This window comes from Rhea americana, unplaced genomic scaffold (genome assembly GCF_003343005.1).
Source record: "Rhea americana isolate MKP2758 unplaced genomic scaffold, rheAme1 scaffold_56, whole genome shotgun sequence".
Classification (NCBI taxonomy): domain Eukaryota; kingdom Metazoa; phylum Chordata; class Aves; order Rheiformes; family Rheidae; genus Rhea; species Rhea americana.
Window position 1 is genome coordinate 270,116 of NW_028186712.1, and position 24,763 is coordinate 294,878.

The 24,763-nt window shown below is 34.1% G+C and overlaps 1 protein-coding gene across 2 annotated transcripts in view; it reads left to right on the plus strand.

Annotated features, from left to right (window-relative positions):
• The window catches only part of GBE1 (1,4-alpha-glucan branching enzyme 1), a 147,956-nt gene that overhangs the window by 20,332 nt on the left and 102,861 nt on the right, over positions 1–24,763 (plus strand). For both annotated transcript variants that reach the window (XM_085318906.1, XM_085318908.1), the window contains exons 2-3: positions 14,714–14,883; positions 24,099–24,214. In XM_085318906.1, coding sequence (XP_085175032.1) covers positions 14,714–14,883; positions 24,099–24,214 — 286 coding nt within the window. The remainder of the gene's footprint in view (positions 1–14,713; positions 14,884–24,098; positions 24,215–24,763) is intronic.

Below are 24,763 nucleotides of genomic sequence, written 5' to 3' on the forward strand. Positions count from 1 at the left end.
AAGAATATTGCCAAAAGCATTAAGAGCAAAATTTCTTTCAAGGCAGAAGATTAGTTATGTCTATATTTTTTGATTATTTTAGGAATGTAGAGTTCCTTTATCTATGTGCACAGATATATATACAAAGAAAATGAATGCAGGCTTAGAGGAAGTTTGTGTGATTGTCAATCACTAAAGATATTTGCACTGCTTGTAGTATTTCTATCACTGTCTACATTTTTGTTGTGTCTTGCCGTGTTCTTAGCTTTTTCTTGAACAAAACGCATTAGCTTCAAAATGTGGAAAGCACTAGATTTTCGTAGAGTAGTTCATGTTGGAAGGAATAATGGAATTATATTGAAATCACAGCTTCCTGTCCAGAACCTGGTCAACACTAAATTCAGGCCAGATTGCTTAGAATTTTGTCTATTTGTGCATTAAACCTACAAGGTTTATTCTATAATCTCTCTGGATCCAGTATTTCAATGCTTAATTATTTTACTATTTTTTTTTCCTATCTAGCTAGTACTTGTTCTGTCAATTTTGCATTTGTTTTACACTTAAATCTTGCATCAAGTCAAATGGCAATTGAAAAAGGCTTCAAGCTGTCAGTCTCTTATTTCTGCTTATTAGCAATGATCTGCTGCTTCACTAAGCCTTCAGTACATAATGTGTTAGGAAAGCATAGAAAATCACACTTATGAATACTATGCATGTGTGGCCTTGTGGAAGATGAAAAGGAGTTCAGACTCCTCAAAGGAGGGGTAAATTTTTTTTAAGGAATTTGTACAGAGCTATTTACGGTTTACAGAATATAAAATTTATTTATGCAATACTAAATACTTCAACAACTTGTCCTGTAATGAATATATCATGAGAAAATATGTATGCTGACTCTTTACGTACCTAACAGTATTCTTTTTTCCATGATGCCTCAAAAGTGTTTACTAGCTTTTTGCTCGAGCTGCAGCTCTTAATTCAGAGGCTAACTTCTTGATAAACTGTCAATAACTAATATTAAAGCTGTTGGTTGGGATTTTCCCCCTTTGCCTTATTCCCTGATACTGGTGTGTATCAAGTTGACCTCAGATAAGGAGATGTGCATGGTTGAAGCTCTGGGACTAACCTGTTCTGTTTGGCTTCAGTTAGAAGGCTTTACTTTGGCAGCTCTCCAGTCTAAGAACTGGAGCAAACAGTGTTTTTTTCTAGGCTTAATTCCAGAAAGAGAGGTACTACTTTTGTGTTCTGTTGTGCATATTTCGGTAGGAGAGGGGAGAAGGGAGGGATGTTGTTGCATGTGTATACAGTGTACATTTAATGCAAATGTTTGATTTGTACATAATCTTATACATTTTTCTACCAAGAGTATGATGTAATGCTTTTTCTATTTTGTACTTCAAAGATAGACACGTACATTAAGATACAACTTCTGAAGCTGGTCCACTGTTTAGGAAATTGGTGGGTGTAATTTCTTTTTATAAAGAGGAGAAAAAACCCAAGAAAATCATAGCAATGTCATAGTGGGGAGGGGACTTACTAAAAAAGAAATCCTCTTAAACATATAATACTCAATTATTACGTTCTTTAACCGTTTTGCTGTTTAATTTTATCTATCTCAAAGGAATGGTTAAAAATATTTTTTCTTATACAAAAGCCTCTATATAAATAAATAAATCTTTTATCAAGATTTGTGGTATGGAAAACTCCATTCCCTTTTTAGTACTTGTTTTAGGAAGTGGGTGTGGTATTATAAGCAGGCAAGATGAGTATGGAATTATAAAAATAGTTCCTCCTCTTTCCTCCTTCCCTTTTAATAGCAGGTAACTGTTCATCTGATGTTTCTAAACTCCTAGTACTAGACAAATGTTAATGCTTTTGTGATCTCTGAAGATTTCTCAGTTTTATTTTCTAAAAGTAGATCCATCCTTGTGCTTAGCTTGTACAGCATATTGAGATGATTAACCCTGGCAATAGCAGGCTTTCTAAGCTCATGCTTCCTTATCCTCCCCTCAGCTCCCTTCCTCAATATTGCACTTAAATGTGTCCCAGGCTACCTCACTGCTTCAGATATTTAAAAATTCAATGTAAGTGTCCAGACAGCTCTTTTTGTGGGTGATACTTAAAGTGGATGATTTGAGTCGTGAACAGTAGTGCAGCATCAGTTATTGTTCTCCCCTTTTTGTTTTGCTGTTTTCTTTAGTCACATCAACTTGAAACTTGAATCATAACTTCTTTAACACTATTATAGATAAGAGACTAAAATATGCTTGGAGGCTGTAAAGTAGTAGTGACTTCTATGACTATCAGGCTGTCCTCGCTAATGTAAAAATACGGTAGGCAGATGTCTTGGAAGCTATGTCATGTGTCCTTATGATGTTAATTCTGTAAAAATGGATATATGGTTGAGATGGGTCCAACAGTTGCTGAATAGTGTTCACTCTGTGGTTAAGAAGTTCTTAGCACATTTCTGACCTGAAATGGTGTATTTAGTTTTATCCAGATTGTTGTGTTTAATGCTTCAGAAGAATAGATGAACTCCACAAAATCCTAACTCGTCTCTTTTACAAAGAGGTTCGAACATTCAGTATGATAACTTAGAGAACTTGGTATTTATACCTACCTTCTAAAGATGATAGTGTGAATCAAGTTAGTGGCCATGCACTACTTTTCTTTTGTGCTCACTCTTACTAAAGTCCAGGAGAAGAGCCTCTTCTAGAGGGTGCCTTTGAAAATGTTTGGCTTTGAAAATGTGTGCCTTTGCATACAGCTACTTATCAGCAGGGACCAAGAATACATACTTTTTGATTACTCATCTTTCTTGAGAATAGACTATATTATTTGATAGTAGTCACTGATATTTCTTACGTACATAAATAATAATTCTACTTCCAGTTTATTGATATTAAATTATAAACATTTTCCATTGTGGAATGTATAAATGTTTAAGAGTGCTCATCTTTCCTTGTTGGTCTGGCCCACAGTGAAGTCAGAATTAAGAATTAAATTTAGACAGATCTGTGCTGTGAAGCTAAGCATGATGCTTCTGCTAAAGTGCCTAAAGCTAGTATGAATAGTTTGGAAGGTAAGTTAGTTCTGTTTCCTCCTCCTCTCAGTCCCTCTGCATTCTTTTTATTTTCCATTTACTAGAGATGACATTTTCTTCCTTAGAGCTCTCTTCTGGAAGAGTCACTTTTCTTTGGCTTTACCGCTAACAGATTAGGCTTACCTGACTAATTGAATATGCAGTCAATGTGAATAGCCCTCCATGTAGCCTCCAAGCCAAAGTGTAAAATATTTATTGCACAAGCCAGAGAAGACTGATCAAACTGGCCCAGTAGTCAGCAACAAAAGAAAATAAAGTATACCTTGCTTCCTTTTCCATATGTTAATGTTTTTTGTAAGCATTCTTTATATGTGAAATAACATACATGCTTTTTTCCCCTTAAGTGTTGTGATTTTTTTTGTTATAATAGAGAGCTGATCTAAAAGTGGGTGACAAATATTTAAAGACTAGGAGAAAACCTACATCGAGAGTGTACTTGTGTGCATGAGAGTTACGTGGGCTTGTAATGTAAGCATAAAAATACTGAATAATATGAAGGAACTGCAGTAGATGCATTAGTTTTTCTTTTATTAGCAACAGTGAAGGAACACCTGATGAAAACTACTTAAAATATTGTATACAGTGAGTCTGGAACTCATTGTCAGAATTAAAATTGAGGCTAAAATGGTAAGATTTAACTTTAACTGAAATAACATAAGCTTGTGATTACCCTGGATAAGATGACAACTGTGTTATAGGAGGGCAGGATGTTTAACAGAGATACTGATGTGGGTACCTTTTCCCTAGCAATTTCTTTTGACAGCCTCTTATGATGGCAGTCAAATCTGTAAATTTGACTAGGAAACAGCCCTATAACTGGAGGATGTTGATTGTTTTATGGAATTACAAAGATTTTTGTTTAAGTTTCTGACATAACTTTAAGGTAGTGTAGACTGCTTGGGCATATAAATCATTGATCTGATCTATTAAATCAGGGCTTTGTTTTTAATGTTTGGAACAGATTTTAGAAGAAGGTGAAGTAAGATTTATTATAGAAATTCACACTGAAGTTGTAGCTAGAGCAGCTGCACAGTTTTCTGTTAGGAAATAAATAAAACTATTGCATAGTGTGCACTCTAAAGTAGAGTGGCTAGCGTAATCAGAAATATAAGGTGTAATTTTATTTGAAATAAGAATGACTTCTGACATAGAAGCTTTTTCTTATTTGGCAGACAAAATCTCTTGATTCTTCTTGAGTGTTCATGCAGAAAGATAAATCTTGCTTAGTATTGTGTCGAGCTACACATTATGCCAATTAAAATTACTTGCAGCATTACTAAGAATGCAGTAGCCAAACTGATGCAGCATACTTGGAATCCAAATTTGGGAAGAAACAGATGGCTGCTTATGTTTATTGCTGTGGTAAACTAATAAAAAAAGTACATTGAAAATAACTCTTTTTAAGGCAACTAAAATTAAATGAAATAGTGACAAGTTGGTCTGGATTTAAATGACTAATGTGCAGAACTCTGACAACCTATAGGAGGAATATGTGCTGATTCTCAGAAGCAAGTATTTGCTTTAGAAATTATACTGAATGACACTTCCAGGTTGCTTCAGACCTGATGTAATAGCACCTGCCCACCAAAAAGCATATTATTATTATTTTTTATTTTTATTTTTTTAAATCTATATATTTTCTTTTTCCTGAAGCTTCTAATGTACTGCTTCTAGCTTGTGTTTTGATTCCAACTTTGTAGCTGTCAGTACTGGTGCTATGGGAATCACTGAATCTGTTTTTTTTTTCCAGACTTGACCTTGTTATCTATTAATACAAAGCAAGTCTGTTAGAAATGGTTGACAGTGGAATCAAATGGGAATTGATATGCTGTTATTTACAGCTTCATTAAAAATAATTCTGGTAAATAAAATGTTTGAGAAAGTTGTCTCAAACTTAGAGTTTTTTAGCGTGTATTTTAATGATTTGTAGAAGCCTTTTTGGAAGATTCCAGTGATAAATAGGTTTTACTAAGGGGAAAAATAAACTGCTTCTCAAATGGTGGGAAAGAGTCTACTCTACAGTTTTCAAGTAAATACTACTGAATAACAAGAAATGTGTACCTAAAGCAAAAATGCTTTAGTAAACCAGCTAAATTAATTCTAATGACTGTATTGTCTACCTATTACAAACAAATTATTAATGATATTGCTCCTGTAGCTTACCTGGGTATGTGATTAATGTTCAATATTACATATTCTAGTGTCTTTTGGCAAAATGAAAACCTGAATGTTTAACAAGAACACAATTTCAAATTAAAGTAATAAATCAGAGTTACTGAAGTAAATCCTGCATTGTGCCACACTCCTCAGCTGGCACTGGAAGAGGAGTATTTTGTTCCATGTACTTTTGGCAGCATGCCTCTTTATCAGCCACTGTCTTTCCAGTCACGCTTGTGTTCACGTCTTTGCTACATGCTCTGCTGATTACCCTGGAAAAGGGCAATGCTGTAACTGTTCAACTGACCTTTCAGTTTATTTTCTCTTGTGTAATATGAAACACAAGCTAACATAGTCTTAGTCTACTGATTTCTAGAAAGAAATGTGTCTCTTTACATTTCTCCAGCTTTCTGCTCAAATATAATGGAGTTTATCTCTAATTAAGATAATTTAAAAAGAACTGCCCCAAATTTCTGTTGGTATCGTTGGTAAAGCAAATTATAGTAATAAGGGAGTTTGAGCGTACAATTTATACACAATTAAGACTATTAAGCAGAAGGATAGCAAGACTATGACTGTTAACTGAAAAACCTCCTACCTAAAATGTTTGTCTGATAAATATTTAGCTGTGTAAAATTGAGTAAACAAGGTGTGCTACTGGTAAATTTGTTATTGGAACACAAAGAAAAACATGTAAAATGGAGTCTTAAGCATTATTTTGTAGTTGCTGTTTTAGCTTCTCTGTTGTGAGGGAAAGGTCTATATATTTTGGTTGCTTTGGCAGATGCAGAGTGTGCATAGCTGTGTTACAACTTTCTCTGGATAATTAACTTAATATTTTAAAAACACAGCCACCCACAAAAATCTTGGTTTAGAAAGTTTATAGGTGTATATATTTTTAACTCTATAAAGGTTAACAAAGATAATAACTTTCTTATACACATCCTTAAGTAGAACTTACTATATTTCTTGTTGCTCTTGCATGTTTTCAACTAGTTCTGCAGACTTCTGATGGAAAGGAATTGCCTCTTGCACCTTCTAAACATTAGTAATTTGTTACACTTATCCTATGAGGTGCATCCATGTGCTTCTAATAAATTGAAGGAGGAGATAGATGAGCAAGCACGTATATATGGGTAAAATAGCTTCTAAAAACATTGTGGTGGGGAAGGGTGTTCTCAGATGCAGGATTGATTTAGAGAAGTCGGTGAAACAACTATTACTAAATGATTGCATTAAGTCTCAGTATCTCTTGTAATCACTCTTTCATTTGTTTCTGAATCAAGCAGTATGTATGTTTGTTATGAGACTGATGGCAAGACATTACAGCTGTCAGATGATAGTGAAGTCCCTAAATCATCTTAATGTTCAAAGCAGGAAAGAGGCTTGCTTCTAATGCTCTGCGTTGTGCAAGAGAGCAGTGTGCTGGAACATAAGTCAGCAAACAGTCATCTTGCTAAAATAGTGCTTAAATATATTTATACTTTTTAGCCTTCATTACTTACTAGTTTTACATCTGTATCAGAAATAGCAGCTGCTGATAGGATGTCAAACTCTGTAGTAGCTCCGTAATATTTTCTGACACTTCATTTTTTTGTCATTCTTGTAGATACTGCAGAGTATATTGTTATTAGGGCTTGACTTAGACTTAAATTATTTTGAAAAGAATTGATACTTAGTCACTTTGTCCTTTATGAATAACTTTCAACAGAAGTGATTACACATTAATTGTCCTCAGGCAAATATTTCTTAATTTTTAAGAAATTGCTTTTAGTTTGAGGTCTACCTTCTCTCTCCATGTTGAAGTAGTGGAACCTCCAAAGAGTGTTGGGAGTTTACATCCTTTCACTGACATGGAAGGAGCCTGGATGTTTTAAGTAACTACTGAATTACGATGTTATGGATACTATTGGATTTCTCTTTCCTCTCCTCCTCCTCCAGCCCTTTCCTTCTGTTTCCATCTCCAATGTAAACTCCAGTATTACAGACTTGGTTGAATTGGAGAGATGTAGTAAAGACACACAACTTGTAAACGCATTTACTTATATTCTTGAAAAAGCTTTTTGGGTGTAGCTAAAAGAAAAGCTATCATGATCAAGGGATGCAGCAGCAGCAGACAGTGCTGTTGTGCTCCTCTATTTCCCCTCCTTCCCCCCAACCCCCCACTTTCCTTTGAGTAAATTTTAAGGAAGTCTCCTGTGGAGACTAAAAAACCACAGAGCAGAGCTGTCTTGTCTGCTGTAAATGAAAAACTGCATGTTGGCATTCATTATCTGCAGGCTATAGAACACTTGGAAAAGTTACTTTGAAATTTTTGCCTTTCTTGCTCTTTTTCTATGATTCTTTGCTGTGGGATCTTTTTAGTAATAAGTAGAAAACTCCTCAAGTAGGAGCCGATCTTGAAATTCTATCACTTCTTTGATGGTAAGAATCATAACATAAATGATTTAACTGCATAAGTTTCTTACTAAACTCCCACATTCATAGATTATTAGGATAGCAGTTAATTTTATCACACCTCGTGAACTTAATCATAATGAATTTAATGTAGAATCTTCATTTTTTCAGCTGAAAAATGGGTGTTAAGTTGTCTCTAACTTCATAACTCATCTTAGCCAACTAATGTTATTTGTCTATATGGACACTACTGCTTTCATGAAGAGTGACAGCAGCTGAAGGATAAAGAGTAACATGTAAAATGCAAGATAGTCTGAAATACTGTTGCACATTTCACAGGTACCAGGCTTTATATCTAGAAAATCAGTGCTGAATATGAGAGATTTTTCTTCAAGGATATGAAATTATAAATTTAAAATTTACTGAAGTTCACTGTCAAATTCTTGTGTGTGTGTGTATATATATATATTTATTTATATATATAAAATCATACACATACATAATTAAAATACAAATTTCTTTAGTCTTACATGCTTATGTAAATCTGTTATCACATATTTATAAATCAAAACTGTGTGACATATGCAAACCTGCATTTATGTCTTCTATCTCGTGTAGGCAATAGCACATTTTTTTTTAAAAAAAAAGCCTATTCAGTTTGTAAAGTATATAAAACATACAAATGTTGAACTTAATCTGGAAGTACAACAGAGATAGGTTCCTTTTGCATGTGGTTGTGGGGGCTTGATGTAATGTTAAACCTACTACTGATTCTGTGACGTTACAGTGAATGACTTGAGGGAGAAAAGGGTAAAGTACTTGTGTAGTGAATGATTTTAATAGTGCAACTAGAACTTTAGGAAAGCTCAAATTTTAGCCATTCATAGGCTTTCTAGGATCATGATTTCAGAGGCATAGCAAGCATCCAGTTCTAGACATGCAGAAAAACAAAATGAAATGATGGCCTCTTTCTGTGTCTCTGTCCATTAGCTGTTGGTCTTTTGTGCTTCCAAAGCATATTTTCTCAACATCCTTCTAATGCTTCAAAGGTTACAGGCTACTCAAATGTTGATTTATCTACTTTAAAGTATATTAAAAAGATTAAGTAAGACAAGACATCACTACGGCGAAAGTTCAAATCAATCATCTAAAACAATAAAGTTGATGTACATAAGTTAAAAGGCAGTAAATCTATTGTTCTGAAGTTCATAGTGCTGGCACGAGACTTTGTGTGCTTTTGTTCCTCAAGTATGGTTACTTTGTGTAATGCTCTGGGTAGAAAAATGCAAGTTGGGTAAGGTAGAGGGATGGAAAAGAGAATAGAATTAAATTTTGATGCTTTTGCTTTGATCTGCTTTCACTGATGACAAAGCTAGTTGAAGAAACAGCTGGCAACAGGAATTTGTTCTTGCCACCTTATTGTTCATTGCTTTCTGATACATCTGATTTATTGGACTTAAGAGAGTGCTTCAGAAGGAACCTCATCCTGCAACCTTCCTTCAATCCTTTCCCTCTTAAAAACAATAAAAATAAAAATAAGTCTTCCTCCCTAAACAGCTGAATGAGGACCGTTCGGAGGAATTGTGGACTTAAGAGTAGAGGATAAAATGAGTTGCAGGGGCTTTTTAGTTGATGGTGCACCGACTTTGGTATTGGTGAAAGTGTGCACCTTCAAAACCAAAACAATAGTACAAATTATATTTTGTGAATGACTTCATGCTCTTTATTTTAAAACATTCAGATATGTGAAACCTTACTTTCTCGGCTTCCATTCTGCTCTTCACATTTGTTTTTTCTGCTTTGAGATGGGTCACAGCAGAAACAAATGGGCACTGAGTGATTGTTTCATATTTGTACTGTTGCATATTCCCATGTATATCTGTCTTTGGACTCTAGCTTTATTTTAACACTGACATTACTGTCAATGTTTGTGTTCATTGAAAGATGAGAGGATTTGGTTATAGAGAGTGTATGTTACTGGGCATTTTGTTTCAGATTCTTTTTCCTTTGGTGCCTGCAAAATGGGCTTTCCATATGGACAACAAATATCATGCTCAAAGCCTCTCCTATTTGCTTTTACGTTTTGAATAAATTAGCATTAGCATTAGGCCAGGACTGTGGAAATAAGTTATAACACAGAAGCTAGTGTGAACAGAAAGAGTTTGAAAGATGAATAGTTACAAAAATCAGCACCGTAAGTAAGGAGACTAAAATGATTGATTACAGTGTTGACACGACAGACTTTAAAATAGTCAAATTGACTTCTGTAAGTGCAATAACCACACCTTTTGGAAAAAAAAAAAGTATGAGAATGGACATAAAAACTGATCTCTTGCAGCAACCTCGGAATGCAGCAGCATATTGATTGAATGAGGGCATCTTGTATGCTGCTGTGTTGTCTGGCATTTTTTAGTTGGATCACTAGGTGAATAAAATCAGTGGTGATAGCATTTGCAGCATGAGGAGGGTTTTGTATATCATGGTTACTACATACATAGAAAGTAATTTCTTTGGGAAAAGAACTGTTTAATTTTGCGTTCTTCCTTAGCTTTGCACTGACTGAAAGAGTCTAGGCTGTATTTTGCTATAATATATATTTCTCTCTGAGAAGTATGAGGAAATATTCTTCCCCTAAAATGTTAACATCTGAAACAACTACTGAGTAAACTTATTCCTTCACTGTAAAGCTTACTTTATATTGGTGAGTATTTACTTTTTGGATAGCCATTATAGTAATTCATATTGGATGGTTTAATCCTGATTCTGTGGAAAGTCAGCAAATCTCTACATTTCTGTTGTAAGGTTTTAAACATGACTGTATATAAAGTATAGACTTAAAGCAATGCTGTACCACAAATTATGAATATAATAAAAAGACTATGACCCTGCTCCAAATGATGTTTATCATTACCATTATTTCATCGTGAGAGATCAGAGGAAGAAAAGGATACTGCTGTAGAAGTATTATTCTGTTACCAAATGCGCTATTTCAAGATGGGTATATGAGTGCTTGTGGAATTACCAAGATTAGGAAGTCTTTGTTTCAAGTAAGTCTGAAGAAGACATCTAACTTTATTTTAGTTTTGTAACCCATTGGCTGTTAATTGAGGTGGGTGAATGTATATAGGATAGGATCTGAAAAGGCCTTTGGCATGGTTCTCTCCAGACCTTCCCAAGCACATGACTGTGTGTGTGCACGTGTTTGCACATGTGTCCCCAAGAGCAAGAAATACATCCAAGTTGTCTAGTTCTGTCTTCTGGGCTTGCAGAGAGTGTTTTATTTCATACTTGGCCTGTAGTAAGGGTCTTGATCTGTACAGCTCTGTTACTCCTGACTCATCCCCTGAAATTGTGTGGATCTCATTGCTACTGTATTTAGGTTTTTTGCTACAAAGGTAACGATTGTACTTTTCATGGCATACCTACATACAATTTTAACTTTGTAATAGCTTTTCAGTGTCAGCTTTAATGTGGAAAACTAGACAAATCTGAAAAGACTTTGCAGTGATTCATCAAGCTAGGAAAATGTGAAAAGCGTACTGACAAATTCAGCTTCTTCATTTTGACTTTTTGCTCTGGACACTTGTTAATTCTCTTTACATGTCCAGAATTTTACAAATTCTGTCTCATCTTTGAAATGTGTCCTGATGGTTCTTGTGTGTCTAGTTTGGCTATAATCTGTATTTATCCTCAATATGACATGACGCTCAGAATTCAGGGCGATCACTAAATGCTACAGACAGTATGTCTGCCTCGTGTTTTTCAATGCTTGTATGCTTCTTAGTAAGCAATGGGAATTTTTGAAATTGCTTAAATGTAAAAAACAAAACAACAACAACAACAAAAAACCCTCTCCTTTTCTGGGTAAACTACTTCTGGGGATTCAGTTTGGAAGAAAACATATCTAACAAGCCTCAGTAGTCCAGAAATGAAGGTAAAGATTTTGTGAAAGCAAAACCTTAAAATTTTTCTAAATCTGGATCATAAGCATGCACTTAGCTATTGTTTTTTCCCATATGAAATAGCAACAAGATTCACAACAACACTTCTACTTTGTTTTACATGACCTTCTGTGACAAATGACTTTCTTGTGTGGCCAGATGCATTTCATCTCCTGAGATGAGATTTGAGAATAGTTCACAGCACAAGTAATTGATCCATTTCAGAAGCTTGTGTTTTTTGTTGTGAACTTTGAACAAACTACAATTCTCTGTTTGATCATTTCAAGAGATGATTTCAAAAAATGGTTACAGAGAGCATTAACTCTTAAATCTGATTTCTGCAGTGAATTGCATGAGCAATACCTGAGTAAAATTGCTATGTATCACAAATGGTGTGCATGTGGAAAATGGAAGAAGCATTGTGACCAAATATATGTAGTGCTGCATTACTTGTTCAAAACTTCCCAATTTAATAATAATAAAATCCTTCTCCTCAAAATTACTATTGAAATGTTTTAAATAGTTATCAACAATTTGCTTAATATGCCAGTGAGACTGATTCCTTCCTCCAGCCCTCTGTCCTCCAAAAGAAATGCTGTTTTGCTTGGACACATAAGCTTGACCACTGGCATTGCAAGGTGAGCGAGAAGAGAAATTTGCTTAGAATAATGAAATAAACATGATGATTTATTATATTCAATGTAGTGATCTCTTTATATATGTTTATTTGAATTTACTGAAAGACAAAAGTAGAAACAGTAGGTGCACATTTAGCATTCCTATAATAAGACTACAGAGTTTACAACATATGTGTTACTTCTAGATTGGCTCCTGAACGATATTAAATCTGTCATTGTCTTTTGAAAGTCCATTTTTGCCCCTCCCATCCAATTAACCACTCAGCTTGAATTTATTTGCAACTTCCTATTTAAGCAGCTGGGCAGAGGAGACAGACTGATAAGTTTGTTGGTCTATTGCTGTGGAGAAGTCAGAGAGGAAGAGCAATAGGCAATCAGCTTTCATATGGCACTGGGTTATCTGAAGCATATCACAGCCTCTCTTCTGTTTGGAGATTGCAGTTCTCTGTGATCTGATGTTCTTCTCTATTAATAAATATGTTATCTTTTTCTCCTCCAGCTTTCAAAGATTTGTATGACTGACTTTTGTTTGAAGATGAATGCTACCACTCCCTCTTGAATGTGGGAAATACCACATCTAGAAAAGGTGTACTTAAAGCTTTTTAAAGTTTCAGAATAAGCTTTCTACTTAAAGTTCATCCTTTCCCCCTCCCTCATACTTGATTTAAATACTTCTTATTTTAAAACTTGTGAAAGTTTCATTACCTGGCTTGCATCTCTTGACATTAGAACAGGCACGGCTATATATAGCATATAAGGGGTTTTTGGGCACACAGCAGCAGAACAGGTTAATAGTAATACATGTGACATGCAGCAATTTTGAAGCAGCTTATGTATGGCAGAGAAATTGCAAGGGGCAAATACCAGCTTGCATTGTGCTCTTGTATAATGCAATTGATGTATTTTAAGGAAAGCATTAAAAATTAAAGAAAGAAAAGATTAAAACATTTGTTCAAGGAGAACCCTTCAATAATAGAGTAATTTTGCCCTTACCAAATGTCAGTTGTTGAACTTTGGCTGTTGTTTTAGTGACTTGTTCTGTGTTTGTGTATTTAACCTTTATTTTTTTTTATTTATTTATTAACCTTAGAGAGAGTCATAATACTGAAAATTTAAATTTAAAGTTAATGCTACTTCAATTGAACTGACCAGTAATTAGACATTTTTAACCTTATTTTGAACTAATTAAGGGCCATTTAAAATAAAGCTGAAAGCAGCGTCTAAGTCTTGACACTTTGAACAGAAAGTTGCTTTTTTTTTTTTTTTTTTAACCAAGCTGTTTGTTACTTTACTCTTGTTTTGTCTCTCCTTTTCCCTTTTCAGTATCTTCACACTTTCTTTTTTTCCCTCCAGGTGATTAGAAGAGAGGGTATTGTTATGAATAGCATTTAGAAATAGTACTGTACCTCTAGTGTGTTTTTCTTCAAAATAAAAAAAATATAGCAGACAGATGGCTGTTTTTTTTCTGTGATTCTTCTCAGTTTTTATATTTTTCAGGAAACTTCATTTATAGAGAACATAAATATATTTCTACTTTTCATTGGGGATATCTAATTTAAAGGAACAAACAAAAAAGCTTGCCCCCAACTTCCATCTTGGATGAATAAACTTGCAATGGAATTGTGAAGTTTTGGCGATGCTTCTTCACATAGCTCACATTTCAGGAAGCAAAGTTGGCCCTCCTAATTTATCCAGTGCACCTTAGGTACTTTAGAATTGATGGGACTCCTTAGAGAAATCAGGGCAAAATCTGTCAGAAAACTCCAAGCTGTTAATAGTAAATTTTGTTAGACATTTATGGCATTTCTAGTCTTGCAAGGAGAAAGTAAATACTGAGTAAGTAGCAAATAAGTATTTTCAGGAAGTGGTAATTTTTTCAAACATTTCTGGTGTCAGGGGACTGCATATATTCTTACTGATGGTCCTTCTAGAGAGTGGTTAAGGAACTGCTTTCCACAAGTATCAAATTATTTCCTTCATTCTTGCTATAGTGGATAGCAAATTTTTCACTGTCCTGAGATTATCTGTTCAAATTAGCTGTGATATATGTTTTGGACCTATACAATTTTCCCTATGAGGCCTACATTCAATACTAACAAAGTCTGAGGGAAAAAGTGCTAGTGAGCGTGTGTGAAGTTCTCCTGTTGTGTAGTAATACTATGATTTTTTTTTTGACTATCAGTCAGGAGTTGTAGTTTGAGACTTAACTCTATTTTTCCTGCTTTAGGGGAGTAATTTGTACTTTGTGAAGATTGCAACTTTGCAATCATGGAAAAATTGTATGGTTTATGTGTTTGATATTACTCCTTTATTTCTGTAAAGAACAGTGAATTTGGTATCGTCGTACGAGGATACACTGTTACAGTGTGTCTCACTTAACGTGTTTTTATGTTTGCCAATTTTACGTTAAAAAAACATTTGCTAAACTGCTCCCTCCCTGCCACTCCAAATACCCTTAAATTCCTCCTCTCAAAAACACTATTTGTTTTCTTTGAAAGGTATTGTCTGTTTTATAAACGCTTGAAGAGCATTGAGGAACATGAAGGAGGCCTTGACAAATTTTCCAAAAGTTACAAAACCTTTGGAGTTAACCAATTCGTGGATGGCGGAGTATATTGTAAAGAGTGGGCACCAGGAGCTGAAGCAGTGTTTCTCACAGGTGACTTCAGTAAGTATTTTCAAGAATATTTGTTCTCTTCTATAATATATTAGATCAATACCCTCTTCGCTTAAAGACAGTTTTAAAACAATAGTAAAATTCTGATAGTAAAAGCGTATGTCATAGAGGTTGATGATGTGATAGCAGTTAATAATTCAAACTGATGGCTTTTTATTCAGCACTGCACTAGACTAAGGACATGCGTGTTTGTATTGTATAGCCAGTGTTATGTTTGCATTTTATACAGGTGAAGAGGTGACCCCTTAAAAGGGTCTAACCTAATTGCACTGCAACATTAGACTTAGTGCCTCTAAATTACCTGAGGTTCTTCCTAAAGCTCTACGGTTAGGCTTCTATAAAATATGCAGGAATGAGGAAGAAAACAGAATAATTTGATGCATCTTCTTTGGTGGCTGACTGAACAGTAGCGATGTTGAGGACAGAGGCCCTTCAGGATTCCCGCTGATCAAGAGGGTGTAGGTGAAGAAAGTCCTGCTGGAAAATGATAGCCAAAAACTGTAGGCGAACATATCCAAGCAAGAGTAGGTGGTAGTCTGTTTTCAGGGAAGGAAGTGGAATGGTGTTAACAGAGGAAAAATAGTAGGAGTGCACAGAGGAATGGTGCTGCTTTCTCTGAGAAGACATTGCCTCACTTATTCGAAATGTGAGATGAAAATGTGAGTTTGCTGGTCACTCACACTATGCTCAGAAATAAGTTGTTTTCTAGAAACTCTTAAAAGCAAGTCAGATAGACCTCTTTTTAAGTCTTGTAATACTAATTCCACATTCTCTCCTCTCCTTCATTTCTGTACTTTATTCCTTCTTCAGGGTTATATGTTATTCCATCATGATACTAGGAATTTTGTCACTGTCTCTTACAGGACCAGGATTCTCTATGTGAAATGGTAGGGGATTTTGGTCATTTAACTATGTCTCAGAAGTATGCTATATTTTTGCAACTTCAAAACTTTTTGTTTTGCTGAATTACTAAACCAGTGAATGCTTTGGGAAGAAAATATAAAAAAATTATATGCATTCCAGACTTGAGGCAATCAACAACTACTTCTTAAATTAAAAGATAATATTACTGAGTTTTCTTTCTTCCATATTTTTGAGCCAGCTATTAAATGGGCAAACTTGGCATTTGCAGAAGAAATAGTTATGAACTTGGAACTTTTAAGTGCTTATATAATTTTAAAATGGTAAGAGTTTTCACATAGGCCATTCACTGTAGTGAATCTGATGGTTCTTTTTAAAGTACTATGGTTAGTTAAACTTTGGTAAAAGTATACCTAATAATAAAGATACATATGGACTATCCTGATAGTTTTATTCAGACCTATTGTTAAGATTCTTCTTTTTCAGAGGTGCTTCCCAGCACTCTATTTAGTACTGTTTTCCTACACTGCCAGGATTAGTATGCTTAAAAATGAAATAAGCAAAAGAAAGCATTAAATACTCACATTACACTTTTTGTTTTCCAAACATCAGACTCAAACTGATAGCATCTATTTTAACTGTATTTTATTTTCTTTGAAACTGTGATAATCTGACTAGGCAATATTGTGTGTGTATATATATATATATATATATATATAAAAACTTTTTTCCTTTGAAAAATCTCTTCTGAAATTTTATTTTTAAATGTAGAAGACAAGCAAAACAGAAAAGTTAGTACAGCATTTTCAGCTATGGTCCTGTTTGATATGATTAATCTAATGAATGTCAGACTAGCTTTCATTCAAATGCTGCTTGTCTTTCTGTTGGAATAGGTGATGCTGAAGTAGGTTGGTATAGTGCTTGAGTTTTGGGATGGAAATCAGATGTATCCTGTGACTCCAAAAATGACTAATGAATCGGCAATACCTACTCTAGATTGTAGTAACACCATCTATCAACACTGATTCCAAGACAACTAGATGAGGGTATTTTAATAGCTATATTTTATGTATATGAATACAGAAAATATTATTTCTCCCCATCAGTTACATCTTAGGATTCTTTCATGTGATGGGTGTAATAGTCTTTGGATTAAATTACTTAGCAGGGTCTAAGAATAGAATACATCTGGTTTAAATATGTATTTTAATAAATGTCCATTTTTAAAACTGACTTTAAAAAAATCAGTGCCTAGAATTTTAGAAAGAGAATATAACTTGCAAATTGACTTTCTGGGGAGGAAAAGTACATGTGTACCAGAATATTATAGTTAAAAGCTGGAATGGTTTTCTAAAAACTATATTATTTAAAACTATTTCATATGTCACATAATATGAAGCAAAAATTTGGGACAAATATCTTAGAATAGCTCTATGTAGACGCTAATGAAATGTGGCAGTAAGAAGTCAAAAGACTGAAAGAAATTCTCTTTAATGCGGAAAAAATACATTTGTCCTGTATATCGTGTTCGTCATCAGTCACAGTAAAGTATTCAATCCCAAAGGGGAAGATAATGGACTCTGAAAGCCTAGAGGAATGGAAGATTGTCATTCAATTCAGATGAGCTTTAATAGCATTCTGATGAAAAACTGGCTTCCAAAACCTTAAGATTTAGAATTAAGTTGCTACAGATATGTTTAATTAAAACTGAATCCTTTTAACCTTTAAGTTTTCAAGCACATTGAAATCTCAAACTAATTTTATGGTTATTGTGTGTTTAAATTGAATATCGAGATTGCATTTATTTTTTTTGGAAAAAATAATATAAAGAACCACTGATGGGGGTCATTTTATACAAAAAAGAAACATGGAACTTAAATGACAGCAACTGCTGAGTTTAAAATTAAAATATAATAATATAATCTCAAAAAAGTAGTTTTATGCTTTATTTTTAACTTTTTTAGAAACTTGGCTAGAAGTGTTACTCACAGTGGTTTACTTAATCTGGCAGTGTCTGTGAGGCAAAGGTTGCTTTACCAAGCAAGACTATATTTTAGATTTTCCATTTGCTTGCAAGACACAAAATATTAATGCTATTTAATTTGATAAGGTAATAACATTTGAGGATTAAAAATAATAAAAAGGATAATGATGGGCATAGGCTATATTACAAAGGACTTAATTATAATTCTGAAAGAAATTAAGCTAATAGATCATAGTAATTTATGAACTGTGCTTAAGATAAACATTCATAATTTGTTTATGCAGTTATGCAGATGTAAAGCCTCAGTCTTGGGGGGATTGTATTTTTTTTCCTTTTAGATTTGTCATAGGGGACAAAAAAGATTTGATATCTTGATACTTTGGTTCCATTTATGTTATTTTTGGGCATCGTTTGAGACATTCATAATGAATGAGAGCTCCCATTTACAGGGTAATTCTTAGTGTCACTGTTCGCTCTGGAAAAAGGTTAGAATTTAGTGATAGCACATGTGACCTGTATTGCTTTGGTAACGGAAAAAAATGACTTTAAGAAAATCTCAGTACTTTCAGAATTGTTTTTGTCTCCTTTTTCAAACTCATTGTAAAGAATTATCTGTTGGTGTTCTGGTATGTTGTTTTAATCTCAATCTAAAAAGATACTTAAAGAATTAAATGAACATCTGAAAACATTAAGACTTCTCAATTAGTACTTTTAATAGCTCAGTAAATCAAGTGTATGTGGCAATTAGCTGAATTTTGATACTAGAGGCTGTATCAAAGTTATAACTAGCTTAAAAGATCTTGGTGATAAATCACTGAATGTTTTATTTGCTTATTTTATTGCTGAGGAACCTAGTGACTACTGGCAATTTATTGCTATTTTAGAATCAACTATTTTTTTTAAAAAAAAACAGTTTATTTAAAAAGTAGTTAAAGTCTGAGTTTTGAGTATAACCCACTGATCTAGAACTAGGAACTAGTTTGGCTGTGCTGAGACTCAGTATGTTGTCTGTAAAAATAAAATATATATACATAATTTAAGAATTGTGTCATTTTAGAATATCTAATTGGCTTCTACCTGATTTTGAAAGTGGTAGAGGGGAGCTTCTCTGACTGAAGGGTGGGCTAGGGTATTTTCTACTGTGACACGTTTTGTCAGGGTTAAGAAAGGAACTTAAGCCTCATAACTTGGATAGCTGAAAGTTCTGATTAGGTTTTATTTTTTGATACATTGAAATGATTTGTTTAAGACTAAAATCTTACCTACATGTGATCTGGGTACCACAAAGTATGATACTGAATTTCTTATTCCTTTCAACAAAGCTTTGTGAAATACCTAGATTTCATGAGTAAAGATAAATAGTGCTGTAATTCTGTGCTTGCAGAGAACTGAAGGCAGTAGGCTGAAGTGTAAGCTGCTATTAATATCCAGGGAAACATCAAATCTGAGAAGTAATGAAATTTGTTTTTGGGTCAGTATTTGAGCTTTCTCTGTTTAATCATTTCTTAGGCAGATTATGTTAATGACCCTGCTATTGAGCTGTTGGAAATCATGCAGTGTAGAAAGAGGAAGACCTAATTGGCCTCTACCTATAACATACGCGGTCCGCAGAGAATTTTTGTCTGTCTTCTGACTTCATATTTAATCCAGATGGATTTTGATGCCCCTTTCCTTGTTTGAAATGGAATTTGATATCTCTTCCTTAAAGAAGCTCTGCAAAGACTTGTAGACTCTATTCTGAAAACTAAGCAGTAAAACTGAGGGAAGCCTGAGCCACTTCCTTGTAGGAGACTTTCTATTTTAGGGTATTTTAACTGTGTACTTCTTTTCTTTTCCTAATTCAAGACAATGTTGTTTGTTATAACCTTCATTAATGACTCTCTATCTGGAGGATAAGAAATAAGGATTGGTTTTAAATAAGATGGTCTGGTATAAATGGGCATTTCTCTGTGTTTGTTGTTCAGTCAGTAGCCATCAACAGCAAGTAGTGGAGGATCATGTCTAAGAGGAAAGATCAACATGAGCCCACAGTATTGCTGGCAGGTGGAGACAGAGGCATATGCAACATTGGCAGAAATGATCAAGATGCTTGTGGAAAGCAGATGTTTAGATGGGTGCAACCACTGGGTTGTAATCAGATGGGTGCAGCTGTTTCCCCTCTAAAGGAAGGAGGAGGAGAGGTGAATTGCAGGAGTCCCAAGGGAATCTTTGTAACAGAGCTCCTGAGAAATTTGTTAGAAGAATGTAGGAATTCAGGAATCTTGACATATGTAGTGAATTCAAATTTGGGCAAATTTTCCTAAGGTTTTATAGAGACTGTCCCAGTGTAAGACATTTGCTCGGTTTTTAGTATGCTGTAAGTTGTCGGCTGGAGTACTTGGTTCAGATAATATATTGTAATTAAGGAATGCAGCTCAATTAGGAAGAGTTCTTTGAAAACCAATGAAGATCAGGTACCTATAAAATTTACCATACCCAGAGAGGGGAGGAGGGAGCAGAGAATTAAAGGATTTGGTAGTTCTTCCCTTAAGGAAAGAATAAGTTTTGACAGTCATAAACGCTTACAAGCGTTGTCTGTATCTTCTTGCATCTTCTTAGGATGTTTGTTTTCATTTCAGTTTCTTCTTTTTTCCCATATTGCTTGAATTCTTTAACTTCCAACATTTTCGCTGTTCGTTATAATAATAAAAAAATTAAAAAAATAAAATAATTAAAAAAACCCGAAGGTTTCATCTCCTTAGCATGTTTGTGGGGTTTTGCTTATTTGTTACTTTTTGTCTAAAAGGTGCAGTGCTATTTGGAGGTGCTCTTTCTGGGCTTTTAACATATGGTGAGCAGCATATGTTGGTGATTAAAGTTTAGGTACTGTTTCTGATGTTAACTCTCAAAGCATATGCTCCAGGTAAAGGTCCTGCTTCTTGAGGGGGAAAAAAGAGTTCTGAAGCTTGGGCCATACTTGTAAGAAGTTATTGCTGTTGTTACTGCCACAGTAATATTTGTTTTGTGTTGGCAAGACTCAGTAGACCTACATTTTTTCATTATTGAAGCTTTAGACTAAGATGAATGGATAAATCCCTCCTAATCTTACTGATAATACAACTATTTTGCTATTAATCAAGCAATAATTTATTAAACATACCTTTCTAATTTGAGTAATTTTTTTCCTGCACTATCCAAATAGCCTAATAACGATAGCATTGCTATAATACTGAATTAATTGTATTTCAGTTTTTGAGTATGGGAAATATTTTATTATAGAAACAATAATGCATATTTATTTAGATTTTGAAATTGATTATCACTGTAAAATGAATAGGCACTAGAATATTTGTTTTATATGCTTTATATCTTCTTGTCATATTATCTAGTCTTTTTTTTTTTATTTACGCCTTTCAGTTTTATTCCTTAAAGATTAGCATCTTTCTGGTTTAAGCAGCTATATAGGAGCAACTAGCAGCATTCTTTAAGAGCAGCCTAATCTTTCTCTGCAGTTCAAGTCATTTGTTTATTATTAGCAAATAATCTTTCTTGCTTCACAGCAGCATGTAGTTTTGATTAATGATGCTTATTGGAACATACATAGGCAGATGAATATAGAGAACTTCTTTCCTCCTCCCCTGAAGTAGTAGTCTTGCATTGTAGCAAGACCGTCTTCTGCTTCCATGCAGATGTGATCTTGTGGTGCTATTTCTTAGCCTTAGTAAGTCTTGGCTGGAAGAGACCTCTGGAGATCATTTAGTCCAGCTTTGTCCGTGAAGTGGAGGTGCTGCCAATCAGGCAAGCCATTTACTGAAGAACATATACTGAAAGGCAAGCCAAACTGTTTTTCACTGTAGGCAGTGTTCTTACTTTTTTTATAAATACGAGGTTTATCAATGTTAAGTGTGGTTAATTTGAATTAGACTATATGCTAAAATAATTGAGAAGTACTTTATACCATTTTTTAAAACTTAATTAGAAGCAAATATCTTCTTTTACATACAACTTAGTTTAAACTAAGTCCTGAAATAAAAAATAAATGAAAGAAAACATAAATTGGTCAACAGGAGTGTGTATTCAGGCCACATAGGGATAACTGTTTTGGGCAGGCGGAAAAATAGTGAAAGCTGATTTATGATGGAATGTTCTTTGGGTATGAAGATTAGGGAATCCGTTTGCTTATTGTACTAAATAAATTTTAAATTCATTAGAAATTTCTACTCATTTTAAAATACGTTTTCCCTTAAATGGTGGTAGCTAACCCCAAGAGGATTGCTTATGTTTCTTTAGCACAAAAGTGAAAAGTAGCATTAAAGTGGAAATTACTGAATTGGAAATGCTATTTTGTTCTTACATGGCATTTTTTTTTCCTATTTCATGATGAACCAGTATTAGAAGGTCTTGCAGTACATATGCTGTGTATTCATAACAAGAATCTATATACTTTTTCCCCAGGTAAAGCAGGACAAAACCTAGCATTTTTGCAATGAATTGTGAAATAATCTAAGAAATTAAATAATACTCTTGAAGTTTTTGACTAAACTTTCAAATGATTAGTGTGAAAATTTGTCTGTACAACTTCATATGTTGACAGTCATTGCTATGTATTAGGAAACAATGGCATCTGTCCAGGTTTTCCCTAATAATAAACCAGCAAAAACTACCAATGTGATGAGTAAGTAAATTAGCTATGTAAATTTGAGGTGACTTTAAAATCAAGTGTAAGTTGCTACTGCCACTGAAAGTGATGCTCCTGCTCCAGTGGCATGTCTAGGTGTATGTGTTTTTGTTCTTTTTTTTTCTTTTTTTTTTTTTTAATTGAATTGCTTTTAACTTGGACCACATTTTAGTAGCAATATTGTTTTGTACTAGCTTAATCTATCTATGGAACTACAGTATAGGGTGTGAAAATACAGCTTACCAGCTGTATGCACTGTACCTACTGTAAATATGAGGTCACTCACAGCTGTTTATCCTTTTTTTCATTGGAATCTAAACCAGTTTGTTTACTGTAGCGGAGTATGCAAATAGGTTGACTTGAAGAAAATGTCATGCAATTTGTTTTTTCTCAGAGTTGACCGGTTTCTTATTACCTTATTACCTTGCATTTCCTTGAGCTTATGTGAGTTAGAAAGAAAGAAGTGATCTTGAAATTTGGATTGCCACTTCCTTCTAGTCCAGAAATGATTGTTGCCTAAATCTGTCATTCAGAATACTAGTGTTAAAGTTTGAACAGGTAATACTAATTTATACAAATAGAGAATACTTTTGGCAGATATGACTGTGATTATTTGATTAGGCATGTCACGGTGACTAACCTTGTACACCTAGAGTGCCTGATGGATCAAAAAGATACGAAGTCTTGAATTGTGGAATTTAAGCTTTATTCAGCTTATTCATTATTATTATTATTAAAAAAAAAAAAAAAAACTGAGAGGAGGGAACCTTCTTTTAAAACTTACTAGACATGGCTGTGGTGATTCATGCTGTATTTTCCAGCTGTCTAGCCATTGTCTGATACTGCAGTGTTTTCACAGCTCTTGCTACCAAGTTTGTCTACACTTTGTTCTTTCCTTCCTTACTCTATATAGTTAATGAATGTTGGCATTGATAGGGCATCAACTTGTTATAAAAGAAGCAATGAGTAGTTTTATTATATATATGTATATGTATATTTTTAAATTTACAGGACTGGCAAGCATAAGGTCTGTAATGCTGTCCAAAGATAGTTTATTCATGCACTCAAAGTTTTTTTCAGATGCATTTTTGCCAAACTCATCTCTTCCCCCTCTCCATGATCAACAGGAGTTGATGAGTTTTTCCCTAGTGTTGTAACAAATGTTTCTACTGGCTTATTCATTTTGTGATTTTTTTTTAACTTTATTCTTTTTTTTCCAGACTGTTTCTTCCATTTTCAACTAAATTTTTGGTTCTGATTTAATTTTATGTTGAGAATTACTTTTCAGCTACTCAGTTTTCGGGAAGAGATGGTACCAATAGTGACACGCTCCTATTGTCCTCATAATTATCAGATTTTATAATGACTGCTCTAAAGCTTTCATTCATGTTCTTAGTTCATGTTCATAGTGGGTTTTTTTCTGGTAGAGGGAAAGGGAAGAGTTCTTACGGCTTTAATCTAACCAACCTGATTGAAGATGAATTGAAAGTAATTACATTTCTTAAATTAGAATTGGAGAACAGTTTCTCAGTGAACATATTACATAGTTTATTGAACTTCTGAAAGTACACAGTAGTATTACATGTAAGAGTATTTTCTGTCACTTAAGTATTCTCTGGAAAAGAATAAAAATACTCTACTTTTTGAATTTTAATCAGACATGTTTTAAGATAAATGTCATTAATGACATTTCTTATATTGCAGATGGCTGGAATCCATTTTCTCATCCATATAAGAAAACGGAGTATGGGAAGTGGGAATTGTTTGTCCCACCTGGACAAGATGGTTACCCTTCTGTGCCCCATGGATCAAAGCTAAAGGTGCTAGTTTTAGAAATACTTTTTTCCAAGTTTTTGTAGGCCTTACTTATATCCTTTTCCTTTTCTCTTAAAAAATTTAATTTTATTGTATTATGAATGTGTGTACAATAAGCAGAGTTTCAGTAATTTATCTGCTTGTGCAGAGTGACTCCAGTAAGTAAAATATTATTAACATCTTTTTTCATGATGCATAGGAACAGTTATGTGGCTGAAACATCTAGGAAGTAAAAAGATTGAGTAGTTGGCTTAGTAGACTTTGTGTTAAGCTAAATGAAGAAACAGAGGAAACTTGCTACAATTTTAAGCATTTTATTAATTGTTTTGTGAGTATTCATGAACATAAATCTTTTCTCCCCAAATTTAATAGGAAGTTTCTTTAAGCTGTTAGATATCACGGTTGTCATGCTTAGTGCAAATGTACATAATGACAGCTAACTACCAGTAGAATTGATATTGCCAAGTGAATACTGATTTCGGTCATTGAGATACACTTTTGAGAATTTGACTTACTACAGTCAGAGCTTCAGGTCTAGACCTATCAGATCATAA